Source organism: Herpailurus yagouaroundi, unplaced genomic scaffold (assembly GCF_014898765.1).
Source record: "Herpailurus yagouaroundi ecotype Mexico unplaced genomic scaffold, PumYag 29, whole genome shotgun sequence".
Lineage (NCBI taxonomy): Eukaryota > Metazoa > Chordata > Mammalia > Carnivora > Felidae > Herpailurus > Herpailurus yagouaroundi.
Window position 1 is genome coordinate 41656729 of NW_024412377.1, and position 19528 is coordinate 41676256.

Genomic DNA, 19528 nt, shown 5'->3' on the forward strand with positions numbered 1-19528 from the left:
GAAAAGACAGCAACTGATGCATTCATTGTAGCCTTGTGAGCCACCAGCTAAGCCACACTCCAGGTCCTGACTTCCTATAGAAACTGTAGGATGATGGATGTTTCAAGCCACCGTATGTGTTTTATGCAGTGATAGACAACTCATAGAGATGCTTTGTCAAGGAGCTACCCCGAAATCCATACGACACCTTGGTATTTAACCCATCCTTCAAGCCTCCCATCTCATCTCTCTCTATTAGAAAGGAGACTGATGTGTATGCATGTAGATGAGCAATATTTAATAATATACACTCTTCCGAAGGAATTTACGTCATCGTCTTCTTAGTGTTCAATGTTTAAGCCTTGGCCCTTGGGGAGGCTCCCGGAGTTTCCAGGCGGTTACGGAGGAGCAGAGCATGGGGCAGGAGGGAGAGGGGGATCCGCATCAGACCCCAGGCCCTGTGTGTTGAGCTGGCCGTCCTGGGGCTGTCGTTTGAGCTAAGAGCATGGTGAATTCCCACCTGCCAGTCCCTGCGAGCAAGAGGAGTGACACCCTCTTTGGCTGGCAAAAGAAAGAAATTTGCAGTTTCTCTGCTGGCGAGAGGAGAGGGTCTTTCCCTGAGAACAGTCAGTGAAGGGAACAAAGTCCAATCTGCTTGCCTTCTCTCCAGAGCAGCGCCTGATTTCCTCACAGCAGTGGAGGGGGGGGGGGGGGAGGAGGGGGCGGGGAGGAGAGAGGTTGCCCCCTCAGGACAAGGGTTCTCATTTTCTCTAGAACGTTGTGTTGAGAAAGTGCGTTTCAGAGGCTGTATGTGGGGAAGGGCCGCAGTCCGCTGAAAAGGCTCTAGACACAACCCCTGACACAAAGCCAGGACCTCCAGTCCCTGCTCTGTCATCCACTCCTGGTGTGGCCGACCCCAAATGAGCCCCTCCCTCTGGGCGGTGCTAGTCTCATTGTAAGATGAGGGGGCTGGGCCAGGTGATGATGCAGACCTTCCAGATGGGTGTCCTGGAGCCCAGGGCAGGGAGGCAGCTTCTGGCCATGGCCACTGGTCGGATGTAGGACAGCCCTCCTCAGAGGGCCAGGCCTCCCCCGCTCAGCCACCGCGCCCTCTCTGAGGAGCGCCCCGAGGGGCTGCTGTGCCACAGGGGGCTCCGGCAGACGTTGTCCAACCTGCTCCTAATGGTGTCCTGCAGCTCCTGGTCACCCAGCAGGACCGCCGCTGCCAGGGCCAGCCAGAAGTATTCGCTGGCATCGTGGGCATCCTAACCCCATGACGTGGGGACAGAGAAGAGACAGCAGTGAGCAGACATCTCCAGGGGAGGCCAAGAGGCAGTGACGGGAACTCAGAACTCCAGATTCTGTCTACCCCAAGTACGTTCCCACCCCCTTCTCCTGGTTCCTGGGGGACCAGTGACATTGCTACCTCCAGTAGCCCTCCACGCCAGGTGGCACCTCACCCAGGCTCAGCCGATCGTGAAGCAGCAGCATCCTGGGCACAGTGCCTCGGGGATTCCTAAATGACTCAAGCTGACCTACCCCAGCCACTCCCTGGGACCTCTCAGTGTGACCTAATGGAGAAAATGTCCCTCACCCTTGGAGACGTGGGCGTAAGCCTGCCAATAGCTGGACGGGAAGGACACCAAGAAACAGAGAGAAGCAGAAACATACAGAGCCAAGAGATACAAGAAAAGGTGAGGAAATCCATGATGACATTGGAGCGCCAGCCTCCAGAACTACCTGGAACTCCTAAATTTATCCTTGAACTTCCCAGTTCCTGGAGCCAGTAAATTGCCTCTTTTGCATAAGCTAATTTGAGTTGAGTTCTTCCCCCCTTGCAATCTCTGGAACTGCTGGTCGAGTCAATCAGACTGTCTGCACTGTGTCCCTGAACCACTTCCGGGGAGCTATGGGACAGAGGCAAGATGGCCTCTGCCATCTCCACCACCCCGTTGTCGTCCCTTCCTGCATGGTACGAATGAGGAACAGATGCTTCTTTGGGTGAGATTCAAAACGGCAGTCTGGTTCCCATTAACCCTCATAAGTCAATAATTAATTCAGGCCAGAAACAACTTCTGGCAAATAAGAAACGGACAGCAGAGCCGCGCTGAGGATCCCCTGGGGGCCAAACACAGGCGTGACTCAGAACAATATTAAGAGATTAAGGGCTGTGCTGGTGCAGACAGGGACCTCTGGTAAAGGGAAGCCAATGCTGGGGGCAAAGTTCAAGGGCCAGAATTGTAGCAGAGACTTTCAGACCACCAATACAGTTCTAGAAGTGACTGGAAAAACAAGCTCTGAATTCAGCTCCAGCAGAGCAAACAGGAGTCAGGGCTAAGGCCTCGCGAGGACGGAGGCGTGCCTACATTCGGAGATCCCACCTCGCTCTCTCAGTCGTGTCAACGCGTACCCAGATTTGTCCTAGAGTTGTATAGAACTTTATAAGAAGCGCGTTGCAACTGGCTAGTTAATCCATAATATTTTGAAGACGCACAGTTGAACGTTAATGTTGTTTTTTAAAAAAAACTTTTTTTAATGTTTATTTCTTTTTGAGAGAGACAGAGACAGAATGCGAGTGGGTTAGGGGCAGAGAGAGAGGGAGACACAGAATCCAGAGCAGGCTCCAGGCTCCAGGCTCCAGGCTCCGAGCTATCAGCGGGGCTCGAACTCACGAGCTGTGAGACCATGACCTGAGGCCCAAGTCGGACGCTTAACCGACTGAGCTGCTCAGGCGCCCCAAACACTGATTTTGATTTTAATGTGGGAGTCTCCAGCTCTTTTGTATCTTGTGTATGTCCATCGGCCCCTGAGGAACTCACATGCACTAGGCCATGTCCCCATTGTACCTAACAGATAAAGCGGCTACGGAAATCAGAGCAGGGCAAGGAGAAAGAGTAGCTCGAGCTATGATCCGTCTCCTCAGCGGACAGGAGCACGTTTGAGGTCTCCCATGGGGCTAGGCAGCAAAGAACCATCGTGTTCCCAGATGAGTCACCACCCCCCTCCACCCTGTGAGATATGACTCCCCATCTTGGCCCACTCAACTGTGCCCTGAAGGCTAAGGGTCAGGGAAGAGTGGGGTTGGATGGTAGCTGTCACACAACCTCGTACGCCAGCACGGCTCTTACCTTCAGCTGGTAGAAGGTGAGTCGGCCCAGGCGATAATATACCTTCGCATAGTACAGGGCCTCCTTGGGACTCTGCAGCCAGGGTGGGCAGAGGGACAGAGTCTTCAGGTAGCAGTCTTCAGCCATCTCATACATGCTCAGGGAATAGTACACCGTAGCCAGGCGGTGAAAGGCCACCAGCTCCTGCTTCTGATCTCCTAGGAATTGGAAGACTGAGGGAGAGATCGTGCAGCCAACACCTGACGGCATCCGTCCACGCACCCAGTCTGTGCTGTTTTTTGAAGGTCTTCTGGGGATCAGGGGCGGTGCTTGGGATATACGGAACAGGGCAGAAGAGATCCCTGCCCCCGTGAGGTTTCTCGCCTCACAGGACACAGATGCCCCTTAAATAATCTCACAAACAAAACTAACACTACACCTGCGGTAAGTGACGCAAAAGGCAACACGGGGCTCTGGGCGGGACTGATGAGAGCACGTGTGCCCGTCATGACTTCCTGGGACGATTTCCTGAAGGAAACTTTTTCTTTATTACAGAGGTGACTGTAACTCAAGATTCTGGGAGATAGTGATTTCCAAATCCCTGTAATGAAACATGGTGGCAAGTCTAGCTTGATGCAGTGGCTAAGGATTCTTTGCAACGAATGACTCTGTAGTGCGAACGTCTTCTCCCTTGAAAGTCTCCCCCTTCAGAGAAGCCCCGGGGGGCTGCCACCGGCATCAGTCACCCTCTGGCTTTTACCACCATCTCCAGGTCTCAGATTACTACAAAGACCTGCTCACATTTAAACCCATGCTTTAGAACCTCCATTTCTAATGGGTTTATGATTTGTTGTTTGGGGTTTGGGCGGGTCTGTCGTTTTAATAACCAACTCCTTTAATACCAAGGGGCCTTTTAAAGAGAACAAAGGCTTCCCGTTGTGTTTTTGGAATATTTGCAAGGTGGCTCTTTGATGCAATCTAAAAAACACCACTTTTTAGGCTTCGAAGAACCAAACGCCAACAAGAAAAGAAAAAATCCAAGGGAGAGAAAATTCTCTGATATGGAAAAATCCAGTCATGGGGAAGTGCACAAAAGGGGATATAGCCTGCTTTCAGCTTCTGCCCAGGGAAGGAGAAAGAACTCTCAGAGAGGGAGCTGCCTGGGGCTCCCAAGGCCTCTGCCGAGCTAGCGGTCACTCAGATAAGATTTTCTGCAGTAAAGAAAAAGGTAGGAAAAGGAGACAGAGCTCTGAAGTGCAATTAAGACACAATAAAGTCCAGTGCCATCCACGTCTCAGGCCCTTGAGAATGCCCAGAAGTCCCTCCAAGCATCCTCGCTGAAGACTCCATTTGCCCCTACATCTAATCAAGCCTTCTCTCATCAAACCTGCTTTTCCTCAACACCAACATTCAAGATGAGGGTGGGGTTTTTTTTTTTCATCTTTTTTTTTTTTATTATTCCGCCTTTTTTCTGTTTTGATGGCTCACATTGTTTCCCACTAGCTTCTGTGATAATTGCAAACTATTTCAGCCCCTTAGTGAGTGAAGTTAATGGGAATCTGACCTTCATCTACATTTCAATTCCGCAGGGAAAAATGTGCTTTTGACTAACAATCAACCAATTAAAAATGTAGGGCAGAGGCCCTTGGTAACAGGGGCACTGCCTGTGCGGGGGATACGATACCATTTACCCCATACCGGGGAGTAATACCAATGGTGGTGTGATAATCAGGGTGACACAGGTAATGCTTATCTAGGACTTAGGTACCAAGCGCGGAAGCGCTGTGCTGCTGGTTCTACATGGATAATCATGGGTCTTCATAACAACTACATGAGGTGGGTGCTATGTTTAAGCCTTATTTCCCTATGACACACTTGAGGCGTATAGACATTAAGCAGCTTGCTTACAACTAAGATCTCCCGACAGTTGGATCCGGGATTGGAACCCACACAGTCTGACTCCAGAGCCTTTGCTGTTACTTGCTTTGTTTTCCGCCCCCCCCCGGGCCCCCCCCACCCCCCCCCCACCCCCCCCCGCCCAGGATAAGCTTTCAGCCCGCCCATTCAACACGCCAGACCATCCGGATCACTCACCTATGCCTGTGCTGAGTCTGGCTGCCAGAGTGGCAAACTCCAGAGCCTTCTCGTAGCCTTCCAGACTGATCTGCAGCTCCGTCAGCTTGTTGAAAACCCGGAGCTCCGTTCTCACCGCCTTCATCCTCCTCGCTAAAGGGACAGCCCCAGCCTGGGAAGAGAGGCACACGGAGGCCTAGTCTAGCTAAAAATCATCGGTACAGACCGCACTCCAGGCGCTTACGCTGTGCTGGTGGGGTTGGGGGGCCGCCACGCGTGGCTTTTCCCAGCTCGCCCTCCTGGTCCTTGCTCTTGGTCGCTCTGCCCAGATTCTAGAGGTAGGAGAACTGTAAAGGTCATCAGGCCTCCCGAGACTAGAAAAGCCGAGATGGGGAAAAGGAAGATGACCTATCTCAGGGCCACATGGGAACTTATTCACGTCCCAGTTCACAGGCTCCCTTGGCACCCGCGGCAGTCTGTGGAATTCACACGTGCTGTCTGAGAGCGCCCAATAAATGGCCATTTCCGTTATTTTTATGACGATCGAATTTTAGGCAGGTCACTTCATCTCTCTCGACTTAATTCTCTCATCTATGAAGTGCATATGACGACGCGCACCTCAACGGTCAGGGACATACTCCACGCTCTCCTCACCCCTAGCTCGGTGCCCAGCACATAGTGGGTGTTCGATAAATGTTTGTTGACTGAAGAAAGAGCTGAACAAGCAAACGAATGAATAAGAGAAATTTTAGGGTCAAACAAGATAATAAGCTTTCCAGACTTCACCGAACAACCATTATGATTTTGACACATCTGCTTCGCATCTGCAGGATCACTTAATTACAATTATTTTTTGAGCCAACGCTCTGCCTCAACTTTTGCGATAATGAATTCATGGGTTTGATGAGCTGGTGTTACACATGTTTAATATTTTAAATGTATTTTAATGCCCACTTAATAAAAACATAGTAAAACACAAGCGTTCATCCCTGGACCAATCATCTCCCCACCGTGCCCCCACTGGTACCCGGGAACATTCTGGTAAACACACAAGTGAGCCAGAAACCATAAAGCACCACTCACCCAAGAGATGCAATTATTTTTGCGTGTTTTGCCAGAAAAGATAATTTATCAAGCCTAGGAATGACAGAATTTATCAACTCCTTCTTTGGGGGCTTGTGGATTGAAGAAAGGAAGACCACATAGGCACTGAATGAGGAACGAAAGGAAAAGGAATAACAGGAAGAGAGGGGAAAGGGGCCCCAGGCCTTGTGGCCCTGGCACGTTTGTGCCAGCGCCTGGCTGGCCTGGCTGGACTTACCCGGTAATACTCCACCGCACGGTGCCTGTGGCGGGTCCCATTGAAGAACACATCGCCCGCTTCTTCATAGAGTTTGAGAGCCAGGGAGGGCTCTTCGGACTTCAGGGCTTTCTGGATGGCTGCCTGGACGGGACAGAGACATCTGTCAAAGGCAGAGAAGACTTCCAAACGGCCACAGGACCGGCAGGCGCGAGGTCCTGGCCACCTGGTTCAACTCTCGGCTCACATCTTCTGAACGTTGAATTGTGGTCCACACTCACGGGGCTGGTAAGAAGACTTTGAGATTCCCTAGTCTGCCATTTCCCCATCGTGGCATGAGAGATTACTTGGGGAGCCCTTGAGATGATTTTTTTAGCAGTACGGAGACAAGCATTTTGTGTTTCAATAGTTAAGTATTTATTTTAATATGTTTTAGGAGAGATGAATAATGCATCCAAATCTGTGCTTTCAGATAGTGTGATTCAGTGTAAAAAGCTCTAATTGATCAAATCGAGTTGATCTGAAGTTGAGTCAAAGAAAATAATAACGGTACAGGCAATACATAAACGTGGCAAAACCATTAACTTCATACACACATGACTGGAGTTTGGAAAACAGCCATCTCATCCAACACCTACACTTTGCAGACGGTTTGGAGAAACCGAGGCTCAGAAAGAATAAGGAAAACTCTCTACATTTACATAATAGTTACTGCCAAAGAAATGCTAGTGTCTTCCAGCGTGATACCCTTCCCCTGGCTCCCACGACCTCTCTATCTCTAGCCAGTGATTCCACGTTGCATGTAAACAAAACTTAGTGAGGAAGCTGAAGAATGTACCACAGCGTCTGCAGCCCAGCTATGGGACCTCAGAGGGCCTGAGGTTGAGAACAACTCTGCAGAAAATCAGGTCTGGGGTTGCGTGGGCCTGAGACCAGGGCTGGCCAATGGGTCCCTGGGGAAGACCCGGCAATAATTGTTATTGCCTTGCTGCACAGAGAAACAGGTGGGGAGACGGAATCCGGGAATCAGGGGGCTCTGCCGGCCGAGCAAATGCACACCCCAGACAGCCGCCCCTGGGCCTCGTGTCCTGGAGAGTGAAAGGCAAGGCCGAATTGTCTGCTCTCTGAAAAAGCTTCCAGCTCTAAAGTCCCACGGCAGGAGAGCATGGAGGCTGAGAGTGAAGGCTTTGTGTCACACGGCCCGTGGGCAGTTTTCACAGCTTACCAGCCGTATCACCTTGGGCAAGTTACTCAGCCTCATTGAGCCACATCCGTGAAATGGGAACTGGAGTAGACACTCCTGCTGTATTCGGAACGAGGGTTAAACTACAGCAGGTATGTGATGTGTTTGCACAGTGAGCATGCGCTCACTGTTAACATAACCATCATTAAGTCTCGGCGGAAGTGACTTTGTGTGGGTTTAAGTAATAAGGGGAATAAAAAGGGAGAAAAATAAGAAAAGGGAAGGAAGAAAAGCTAAATGACATGTTTCCAATGAAACAAATGATGTATACCATCATAACGTCGGCACTGTGCAGATAATAGCAATGATGATGACGATAATAAAAATAAAATGCCATTTATTAAGAATTCACTAAGTCCCAAGCATTTAGTAAATGCTTGCTTTGTATATGCATTTCCTACACAAGTGACACACATACTCCTTACCCTTAGAGATGGGGTTTACCCATGAAGAAACCGAGGCCCTGTGATGTGGCCGGTGCAGCCAGGCCAAGGTCACGCGGTCCATACTTGATGGCTCTGTGACCGGATTCCAGGCTGTCTGTCTGCAAAGCCCCGGCCTTTCATCACTACACTGTCCCATATCTCAGGCATTAAAGGGATGCAAACAAAAAGACTGGAAGAGGACAATAACGTTAACACCCTGCACTCATCAACCTCGCCTCATATTGCCGCAAAACCCCGGAAGTCAAGGTTTGTGTTGAGATTAGCAGAGATCGATCGTGACACGACAGATGAGCGGCTCTCCTGCCACATTCTTTGAGAGCCCACACGTCCCTATGGGACTCAGGGACCGGCCACCTGTCACCAGACCACTCTGGGCTCCATCTTGTGTCCAGGGGACATCCCAGCGTCACCCCTCCCTCCCAGGGCTCAGCATGGACATCACCTCTCTCCAGCTGGTCGCTTTGGAGGGTACGCTGTCTCCCCAGATGACCCAAGGGGGCAGGTGGGCTCTGCAGGAGACTTACCTGCAGGTACAGCTCCACCAGATCATCTTCCTGCATGAGGTAGTGGAGTCGTCCAGCTCCGAGCCAGGCCTCGGCAGCCTTGTCTTTCGCCCCCAGGTCGATGAAGATACGCAGGCTCTCCTTGATGCAGGTGAGAGATCTCCTGAGAGACCTGGGTTGGGGGAGCGGGCAGACATGGAACCATTAGGTGTGAGTCAAGGGCCCCCTCAAAGGGGCCTCGGAGTCACTCAGCACAGGAAGAAACTGAGGCTCTGGGAGGGAGCGACCCTCCAGATTGTCCAGGACCAGATTGTCCCTGGTCACATGGAGAGATCAGAGGCCTGGCTCAGCTTCAAACATCTGTGTGAACTTGAGAAAGTATAGAAGCTTTCTGTGCCTTAGTTTTCCCATCTGTAAAATGGGGGTGTCATTGTACCTGCCTCCGAGGGTTATTGGGAGGATTCAGTGAGATGGTGAAGCTGGAATGCTCGGATGGAGAAACAGTGTAACAGTGATGAATATTCACAGGTTAGTTATCAGAGTCGTTATCAGGGCCCATGGCCCACATCCATCTTTTGGATGTTACACCGTAACATTTTTTGCCATAAGCACCTAACACACAGTGGATACCAAACGCATATTTATTAAATAAAAGCACGAATGAATGAGCACAGTGGTAACTTTACATCATCAAAAAGATTTAGATGTTTTGTTTGAGAAGAAAAATCGAACAAGGGCAACAAGTCTTAAAAGGTTGGTGTTTATCGGAGGACTCGAATTATCTGGAAAATTGTCTTACATCCGAAACTCTTCCCCCATGACAGGGACTAAAGAAGAAATGTCGCACAGGCTACGTAGTGTGGCACAGATTCGGAATTCCAGAACAAGAAGGAACACGGGGCATCATCTAGATAGTATTTCTCCATTCCAGCAGCAATTATCACCCAGAAGCTTTTTAAACACACATACACAGGCAAAGTGACCCCAAGGTGTTGACATGCCATGCTAGGCCTGGGACACTGTGGGAGGATTTAGTCAAGGCTCGATAGTGACTTCACTGTGTAACCTGGGTTGAAACTTGGAGATCCAGCCCAGTCCCTTATGTTATAGAGGAAACAGGCCAAGAGTGGGAAGTAATTTGCACGCGATTGCACAACACATTGGGGGAAACTCCAAGGCCAAAACTCCCTTCTCCTGAGTCCTGGCCCAGAACTCATTTCACAGCACCCACATTCCTCTGAGACTCGTGGCCCTCCTGCAGCAGCATTATCTGGGAGCTTATTAAGAATACAGACTCCTAGGGGCGCCTGGGTGGCTCAGTCGGTTAAGCGTCCGACTTCAGCTCAGGTCGTGATCTCGCGCTCCGTGAGTTCGAGCCCCGCGTCGGGCTCTGTGCTGACAGCTCAGAGCCTGGAGCCTGTTTCAGATTCTGTGTCTCCCTCTCTCTGACCCTCCCCCGTTCATGCTCTGTCTCTCTCTGTCTCAAAAATAAATAAATAAACATTAAAAAAAATTTTTTAAAGAATACAGACTCCTAGAGCTACCTCAGACTCACTAAGTCCAAATCGTGGCAGGTGCAAGCTCCGAATCTGGATTCTTAATGCACCCAGGTGCACCCTAACACACCCTAATAACCCAGGGGTTATGTCCACGCACATCAAAATCTGAGAACAACTACTCCAAACCATAAAGATCCTTCTAGAAACACGGATCATCATCAACCAAGTGTATGCACAGTTAGGAGGTCCTCATCAAACGTGGTTACCATCTCATCATTGTGCACAGTGATGAAAACAAGCATTGCCTTTGACTAATGAGGCCCTGGTTCGTGTTGGCAACGAGGCAGCTACTGGCCTTCTGGAGAAAGTGCCAGGCATTTGGCCCTTGCAACTCCTGAGAAGAAAGAACTCGGGTTTCCCCCCACTGCCCAGCTCTTGATAGGGCATTCAGGATGGGCACAGGCCACCCTCTCTCAAGTATTAGAATGTCAGACTGTGACATTCTCCTGGCTGTGAGCTGAGAAGCTGCACATAGTGCTGAGCTGGTCACCAGCCTGCCTGGCTGAGCTAGGATAAACAGGGGCCCCATCTTCTCTCACCCGCTCCGCACCCCCACCCCAGACCTCAAGCAGAGTTTCCAAGCCCCGCTCTCCCCACTCCCACTGGAACAGTTGATGAAGACAGGACTCCTACATCTCATCCTCCTATTCCCTCCTCTGTTTTTGTTTATTACTGTTTGCTGTCCTGGGAGACCCTTAAGCTATGGTTGTTTTCTCCAGACCCCCAGGGACCAAGACGTGGGTTATTACAAAGAAGCCGATCGCAGAAGAGGAATGGAACTTTGCTTCTTAGACCTTTTCTCTCCGAGCTCACTATGACTGTGGATGAGCCATCAGGATTTCTCTCCAAGAAACACCCCACAGGGGAAGGCAGGACTTACAGAAACCTAACTGCTCACACAGCACCATCAAGACTCCTCGTGCATACAGGGTTTCCCAGAGACCACTGCCTGCCTCCAAGACGTACATCTGATCCGTGACGCCCAGTGAAAACAAGTGCCCGAAGGTCTGAAAATGGAAGGTGGTTTCCAGCCTCCTTGGTCCTATCCTGTCACCCATCACTGCCCAGTTGTTTGCCTATGCCAGTGGCTGTGCTCCATCACTCACCTGATGAGCCACTGGCTTGGCCTGGAATGGCCCAGCATTCCAGTTCCATCAGCCACCACCTGCAGCCCCTAGGTGTGGCTTAGCTCCCAAATCAAAAGAAGTAAGGAGCCTGGCTGGTGGGACAGCATCTGATCAGCCTTGATCCCGAGCGTCATGCTCTTCCGGGCCACCTATTGCCAAGGCTTTGCCTGAGTATCTCTCCTCCTCTCCAATCTTGAGTCCTCTGTTTCCCATTTTTCCTGCCCCTGAAGTTCATTCTCTACAGCTGAGTCCTTGTTCCTTCCTTCCCACCTGGACATCAGCCATGAACTTGTGGCCAAGTGACTCTCATGCACCTGCATTCCCAGACTTCCTCTTTCCATCCCCTGCTGGGGCTTTCCAGATCCCTGCCCTGCCTGAATGAGTGTCTGACCTCTGGCCCAGCCTCCACTCATTGGTCCTGCCCTGTTTCCACAATAAGACCGGCCACTCACCGAGGGTTGACCCATGCCAGGTGTTGGGATATGAATTTTAATGTCCATTCTGTCATTTAAACCTCAGAAACATTAAGCCATGAGGGATCTTAGCCCATTGTGCAAATAAAGAAACTCAGAGGGTTTTTTTTTTTTTTTTTAATTTGTCCAAGTTGGCACTGTTCATTTCTAAAGATTTAGGTTGAGCCCTCTGCTGTTTGGTCTTGTAATACGTGACAGTAATCATTCCCTGACATTTATTGAGCACCTGACATGCCTTATCTCACTTAATCATCAAAACAGCCCTACGCAGCTAGTCCCGGTATTATATCCACTTTACGAATAGGGAAAAATAAGGCTCAGAAAGGGTAAGTGACAGGGACCAGGTAATAGACGTTGTTTAAACCAGAGTCTGGGGCGCCTGGGTGGCTCAGTCGGTTGGGTTGCTGACTTCGGCTCAGGTCATGATCTCGCGGTCCGTGAGTTCGAGCCCCACGTCGGGCTCTGTGCTGACGGCTCAGAGCCTGGAGCCTGCTTCGGATTCTGTGTCTCCCTCTCTCTCTGACCCTCCCCCATTCATGCTCTGTCTCTCTCTGTCTCAAAAATAGATAAACGTTAAACCAGAGTCTAACCCTGACAATCTGACTCCAGAACCCCACACACACCCTCAAGCAGCGCTCAGTCTCGGGCTCAGAAATCAGCACAGGGGAGGGCTTCTGCTTTTTTTTTAACTCCTTTAACAACCTAGAAGTTTGGGAAGAGCATAAGCTACTTCCAGCCTCGAACAAGGTTTCCTCACCTGCCAAAGGAGGGGTGATGATGTACGTCCCAGCCTCGTGATCACATGACACGTCAGTGAGAGCAGTGCCTCCCTCGTTCAGGGTTACAGAAATGTTCGTGGTTGGTTGTATTAGTTACACCGAAAACCAAATGGCGAAGCGTTTCTTTGTTCATTCCACAGGAGTAAGAATAAGGAATACTGACTTCCAGCGACTATTCTATCCACACGCAAAGAATTACTTCGTGAAGACTTGTTGCATACAGGCATGTCTTCTTTCTAAAAATAACATGCACATCCTTGGTGGCCCTTACCACAATTCATAGGATACCTTCGGCAAATATGTATGTGAATATTGTCAATATCTTGAACTGTAAGCATGGTGAGCTCAGGGACTATAGCTCTCTGTCAGGTTTTTGGGCTATAATAAACGCCCAGTGAACATTTGTCGGCTGGGTTCAATAGAGCCTCAAAATTCCCATGGGTCCCACCTGGTTCAGTACAAGGCACAGTCTGTACTATGTCACCTGAAGACAGAAAACAAGATGCCCAAGGGCCCTGCCCACGGAGAGACTGGAAACACTAGGTCTTGTAGCTGTCACCCTGGAGGCAGAGATAGCAAGACCCCGACAGTCCTGGACAAAGGGACAGCAAAGTATTCCAAGGCAAACGCCCAAAGGCTGGGCCGCAGCTTCCTCCGTCTGTATGCCCTCACCTACCATCCTCCACCTCTAAACCCTAGAGAAAACTTTTCGAATAGGAGGAAGTGACATGAGTAGAAAGGGAGCATGAGACAGCGAAACCACCATAAATGGAGGCATCCGGGATCTGAGCTACTACCGGTGAAACCACGTGGGTCAGCAGCCAGGACTCTCTGGAGCAGGCAGGGGTCAGACCAGATGAACAGTGAGGCCCTGCTCATCCATACAACTCCTGGAGCCTTCACGCTATAACCATCCACACGAACAGTTTATCTGGGGGGGAAATTGCTGACCAAACAGGCAGAATACATACAGAGTGGTTACGAACATGGACTCTAGACCGGGGGTTGGCACACTATGGCTCATGAGCCAATGCAGCCTTCTCCTGCTTTTGTAAACCAAATCTCAGTGAACCCAGCCGCACTCCCTCCCACACATAGTCTACGGCTGTTTTCACAAGGCAACGCAACCTCAGCGTCGTCGTGACCGGGACCACATGGCCACCAAGCCTAAAACACTTCCCGTCTGACCTTTAACAAAAAGTTTGCCAACCCCTGTGCTAGACTCAACCTGGGTATCAACCCCGACTGCGCAGCTTCAAATTACTTGGCTTCCTTCGTTCTCAGTTCCCACAGGTCTTTGTGGATATTTGTGCAGTTATCCTGAGATGACACGTATCTTGGTAAACGCTGCATGCTCGCCATGAAGGCCTTTAGCTACTATTCCGGCCACCGTTTCTATTATGGCTGCCCGCTGTGCCAGTCCGGAGGCCCTCCCCAGCCCAGCCCACCTCCGCATCCCCTCCTAGGGGACAGGCCGAAGGCCTCTCTCTCCCTTACTACCCATATCCACTTGAACACCAAACTTCATCAAACCTACACAGTGTCTTCCAGATGGGTCCCCCCTTCCCACTATTCTCTTCCCCTCCTCCGCTTTCCGAAATCTTACCAATCCCTTAAGACCTTCTTCACACGCTACCACCTTCCTGAAGTCTTCCCCAACCCTCCTCTTCTTTCCCTCCAAACCCTCCCCTGCAGATGCCTGCCATCCTCACCCAGGAACCCTTCCTGCCTTTGAGCGTCGTGAGTACGGAAATCCCACAGGGAGAGTTTCGTGGAAGAACTCTGTCCATACATCAAGACCCACTTAATAAGAGCCTCCCAGAAACAAGTGCCAGAAAAGCATTTGCTCCAACAGACACATTTGTTTATTTTTTTTAATCAGACAATGAGAACCTCCTGTGGCTTTCCCCTTTTTCCCTCAGTTACCAGGAAGCTTAGAGCTAAATTACAGTAACCACCTCAAGGTGTATGCAAATACCTGTTTCTCTGTGTCTGTTAAGCGCCTTGCAGGAGTAGGTAATTTATACCTGCTAAATAAATATCGCATTGTAGCACGTTCTCCTTGACGAACTGAGCTTTCTGCAAACGGATGATGACCTTATGTTTGCAGGGCTTTCCTCTGACACCTAAGGCACTTCCTAAATTTCTTCGTATCACTCACATTAGTGGGAAAGCAGAAGAAAGGGAGTTGTACAGATCAGAAGCTCAGAGATTAGAATTCTAGAATATGAGGATTAAAAGATCCCCATCTGGATCAACTTCCAGAATGATAGAATGAGGACCGCCAAAAATCCACTCCTCACTAAAAGGACATTCATGGGGCGTCCTGGAATGGAAGCGGTGTCGCTCTGGGCCACACCTCCTGTCCCCTCACACGCTGCAAGGATCCAAACCTCCCGTCCTAGAACTGAAGGCAAAGAGGGCGGGAGGTTTAGAGGACACCCGATTCTTGCAAGAGAGGAAAAGGGTGAGAGAGAGGGAGACAGAGGGAGGGGAACAGAGAGAGATTATTATCTGACTATTAGTGATCTGGCTGCCCTGATGCCCCAGGTTGCCATGTTGCCTTAGAGAAGCAACGTTTGTCATTCAATTAGCTTCTCCCCAACCACCTCTCTCTCTGCTCAACACTGGCAATTATCCCTGCCGTATTTTAGATGTCATTCATAATTGTGAGTACAACGCCACATTGCTAATCGGTTGCAAAATGAAGTCAGATCTCTTGCAAACCATGCAGAATGTAATGGAATCAATTGAAGGCCTGCTGGAAAGCAGAACAGCCGGCCACACCGCTGGTGAATGAGGAGTAGGCCGATTGGACCCAGGGTGGACGTGAGAGAAGAGAGAACCAGCAGAAGATAGCAGGATGCTTCACGTGAGAATGATTCAAAGGTCAAGGGGTTAAAAGAAGCTTTGGGGTAAAACAGTTAAGGTTTGGTGTATTTTTGCAAAGAGGAGGCTTTTTAAGAGAGGGCTGAAAAGTCAATCGTAAAACAAAGGATATCCCATCGTGCTGTTATGCAATCTTGTGCACACAATTGAGCTAAAAGTCACCAGTTCTTTTGCTGTTTATTCTATGACTTATTGCATGGCTGCAATTCTAACCTAAGTCTCTTAACTAAAAGTTGAAAATAAACTGAGGTCCATCACTTCCAGATGCATTTTAAAGGTAAGGTTGCAAATCAAATGTTTTTACTGTCAAATTTTACCCACCCGCCCCCCACCAGTGGATTGACTTAGTTTGTGTCCTTTCTCTATTACCCATTGTCCACAGGTAACCAAGACCTCCTGAGGGGTCCGGTCCTGTATCACTGCCACCTCTCTAAATTAGGCCCCCTTGGGGCACCCGGGTGGCTCCGTCGGTCAAGCCTCGGACTTTGGCTCAGGTCATAATCTCGCGGTTTGTGACTTTGAGCCTCGCCTCGGGCTCTATGCTGACAGCTCGGAGCCTGGAGCCTGCTTCGGATTCTGTCTCCCTCTCTGTCTGCCCTTCCCCTGTTCTCTGTGTCTTAAAATAAATAAGTAAACTTTTTTTTTAATACTATAAGGTCTATGCCACCGTTCTCATCTTTGATGAGGAGGCTGAGGTACAGAGAAATTAGAGAACTTGTTCGAATGTGCATGTGAACTTCACGTCCTGAGGAAAAGAGTGCTGCTTCTCCTCAAGGAAGGTAAGCTGTTTCCAGGACTGTCCCCGAGCCCAGACTCACCTGGCCGTGTTCAGGTTCCGATAGAGCTGCCCGAGGGACTCCAACAGCCTCCCCTCCATCTCTCGGTCCCTGAGTTGCTGAGCTAGGGCCAGCCAGTGCTCATGGTAGGTGATGCATGCCTCGGGGTTTGGGGAAACAGAGCTGTAGAAATGGCAGAGGGATTTGGTGACCTGAAGCTGACCTGAACATAAAGCAGGGACATGAATGAGATCACTTGAGATAGGACGAGGGCAAAACGTGATCGAACACTTTTCTCTGAAGCGTGCAACAGCGTGGGACATACTCACTCTTTAGGTGCCGATGCCTTAAGCCCAACAGCAATGCCATTTCGTAACAAAGGCGGCCACTGGCCAGCTGACGTCCAGACACCAGGACTTGGGCCAACCAGAGAAGCACCTGTACTAATTCCATGTCTGTCTCCACGCTGGTCTGGAGTTCAGAATAGAGTCGGACGGCCCGCAGGAGATAGTCCTTGGCTGGTTGCCGAGCCCAGGACTTGAGAGTCAGGTGGCCAAGATTGGCCAAAGTCACCGCCTGGTTACGCACGTTCCCCATTTCCTGAGCTCTGTTCAAAGCCCGGAGATAGTTCTTGGCTGCCCTGTTCACGCGGCCTTCACCCTGAAGTGCAAGGCCCAGGAGGTTATGGACCACCCCCTTTTGGGTGATGCTCTCCATCTCCTTCTGAGAGTATAGCAGCGGCTCAAGAATGTCCAACGCCTTCTTTGCCTGGCTGGCTACGAGATAAGCCCACGCCAGGCACAGGGAAGACTCGAAGGCCTCCTGCTCACCCAGCAGCTGCCCTAGCACCAAGGCCTGGCTCAGATAGTGGATGGCGCCATCAGGAGACCTGTGTTGGAGGTACACTTTGGACAGGATGAGACACAGGGCCCTCTGGGTGCTCCGACTGGCTTGCTCTTCACAGGCAACCAGCGCCTGCCTGAGCGCTGGGCAGGCCAGGGCAGAAACCTCACCCCAGCTTAAAGAGGGAACTCCAAGGAGCTTGGCGGTGTTCTGGAGAACCAGGTAGACCTGCCAAATTGGAAGGGACATCCCTTGGGCACTCTGGGTACCATGTTGCTGGACAGAGGCCACCACAAGGTGTGGAAGGTATTTCTTATCGTACAGAAAACTCAAGATGGTGGCCATGGCATCCAGGTCAGGAGGGTGTCCAGAGAGGAGTTGCAGACGCTCGGCAAAGGGCAGGACCTCCTCATGCCGGCCCAGGTCCAGGAGCAATCGGATGGCCAGGAAGCAGGCCCTGGCCTCCAGGACACAGCTGCCAGCCACAATCCCCTGGCGTAGCACATAGGCCACAACGTCAAGCTCATTCTTGGTGCTGGACTCACGGTCAGGCAGGCAGGCCAACAGGGCACCTGCCTTTTCCAGCAGGGCTGAGCCTTTATGCCTCAGCCTCTGCCTCAGGTAGATGGCAGCCAGATTGATGTACAGAGCAGCCACCAAGGATAGGTCCTCAAATGCCCCATCGAGGATGTACATAGCCTCCTCAAAGTACACCCTGGCCTGAGAGAGTTTGACCCTCCTGACGCTCAGCCGGCCCAGGAGGAAGCAGAGCCGGGCATGGGCCCAGGTCATGTGGTTCCTCTTGGCCCACTTCCTTGAGGCCTCCAGGTAGGCCACAAGTTCGTCCTCCTCAGAGAAGCTGTAAAAGGAAGACGTGAGGAAAGAGAAGGAGGAGTTGTAGAGGCTCCTAAAGTGGTCAGCGTAGCCCTTGTGATCCAGAAACGCCAGCATGGGGGCGAAATTCTCAGCCTCCTCCTCTTCCTGACCAGTGTTTAGGTCCACGAGCAGTTCTGGGTCATCGAGGTCATCAGGCTCTGGCAAGTGATAGCTGTCTGAGGCTGCTGAGAGGAGCTCCTCCTCCAGGCTGGAGTCCTCGGAACTGCTGGACTGTCTGGAGCCCACGGCCTGATGCTCCTCCCAGGCTCTACCAGTCCTGGCCTCCTTGAAGCCTTCAAGCTGGGACGCTGTAAGGGACAGGCAGAGTTGGGCAACCCTAAGCACCTGCCACTGTGGTGGTCAGCTCCTGGCAAGAGGGCAGGAGGCTGTTCTGAAGGACTGGAGGTCAGGTTCGGCATGATCTCTACTCACCACTTAGATCGTTTGGAAGATTCTGGATGGATTCAAACCCACCTGGATGGAGAGGAAAGACAGACCTGATGTTAGGTCAGAATAGGCCACCATGCCTAGGCCTGCAGGTATATACCCCAGACCCGTGGTCCCCTCAGGACCCTTTGTGTTTAAATTTCTCTAAGAAACTGGGAAGAATCTTCTCCTTTATCATCAGCTTAAGAGCTGTAGGGACCTGGAGAGCATCTTGTTTAAGCCACTCACTTCACGGTTGGGCACTGAGGTAGAAATAAGACCCAGAGCCAGAAAAGAAAAGTGGAGAAGCTAGAAACACGAGCTCTCTTCTAGGAGGTGTGGGAATTGGGAGGATGACAAAATCTAAAGGCCCAAATCTCCCAAGCAGATGACAAGAGAGCCATGATCAAAACTCCCAAGCATGGCGCACTTTGTGGCATGTGGCATCATGCCACGTGGACACCCTTCCTTCTTCCTTCCTCCGTTCGTTCATCGTTCACCTTCTCAACAGTCATTGATCCAGTATGTACAATGGGACACGGGACTAGGTGACCAAGGGTGACTAATGAAGCAACTAGAGTGAAGAGGCCACTGAGCGTCCTGGTTTTGGTCCTCACGTAACCTCATGGGATGAGGTCGAAGGAACAGTATTGAGCACAGCATTTAGATATTTTGAGTCTGAGGTACTCGCAGGGGCTCTAGGCTGAGAATGAAGTAGATCTGTAGCCAAAGAAAAAAGTTGAGACTTGCAAATACAGATTGAGGACCCACAGCCCATCCCAAGGAATGGGCCCAGGTCCTAGGAGAAGTGTTTGGACAAGAAAGCAATGCAGCTGGGGGAGGGGAGTTTGTGAATGAGCCAGAGAAACACCAGCATCTCCCGGCAGGTGGGAGGCAGTGAAGGAGACTGGAAAGGCACAGTCCGAGAGAAAAGAGACACAGAGACCAAGGTGCCTGTGGGACCATCGCCTGACATCACAAAAGTGGAAGAAGGCTGGTCGAGAACCAAGAAGACACCTTGAGTTTGGCAGCAAAGAACTTAACTCTCTTAGCAAAAGCAGTCATGGTACAACTGTGGAAGCGAAGACCAGGTTTGTCTCCATGGGACAGGGGCTTCTGGGAATAAGAT

The 19528-nt window shown here is 50.8% G+C and overlaps 1 protein-coding gene across 7 annotated transcripts in view; it reads right to left on the reverse strand.

Annotated features, from left to right (window-relative positions):
- Nucleotides 1-252: 252 nt before the first annotated feature.
- SH3TC2 (SH3 domain and tetratricopeptide repeats 2) overlaps nucleotides 253-19528 on the reverse strand; it is a 57354-nt gene continuing 38078 nt past the window's right edge. For 5 of the 7 annotated variants that reach the window (XM_040497177.1, XM_040497144.1, XM_040497126.1 and 2 more), the window contains 8 exons: nucleotides 18406-18447; nucleotides 16584-18281; nucleotides 16297-16477; nucleotides 8673-8823; nucleotides 6481-6603; nucleotides 5181-5331; nucleotides 3108-3319; nucleotides 253-1244 (listed from right to left, as the gene is read on the reverse strand). In XM_040497177.1, coding sequence (XP_040353111.1) covers nucleotides 1053-1244; nucleotides 3108-3319; nucleotides 5181-5331; nucleotides 6481-6603; nucleotides 8673-8823; nucleotides 16297-16477; nucleotides 16584-18281; nucleotides 18406-18447 — 2750 coding nt within the window. In that variant the 3' untranslated portion in view covers nucleotides 253-1052. The remainder of the gene's footprint in view (nucleotides 1245-3107; nucleotides 3320-5180; nucleotides 5332-6480; nucleotides 6604-8672; nucleotides 8824-16296; nucleotides 16478-16583; nucleotides 18282-18405; nucleotides 18448-19528) is intronic. The other 2 variants (XM_040497155.1, XM_040497135.1) reach the window with 1 other exon arrangement.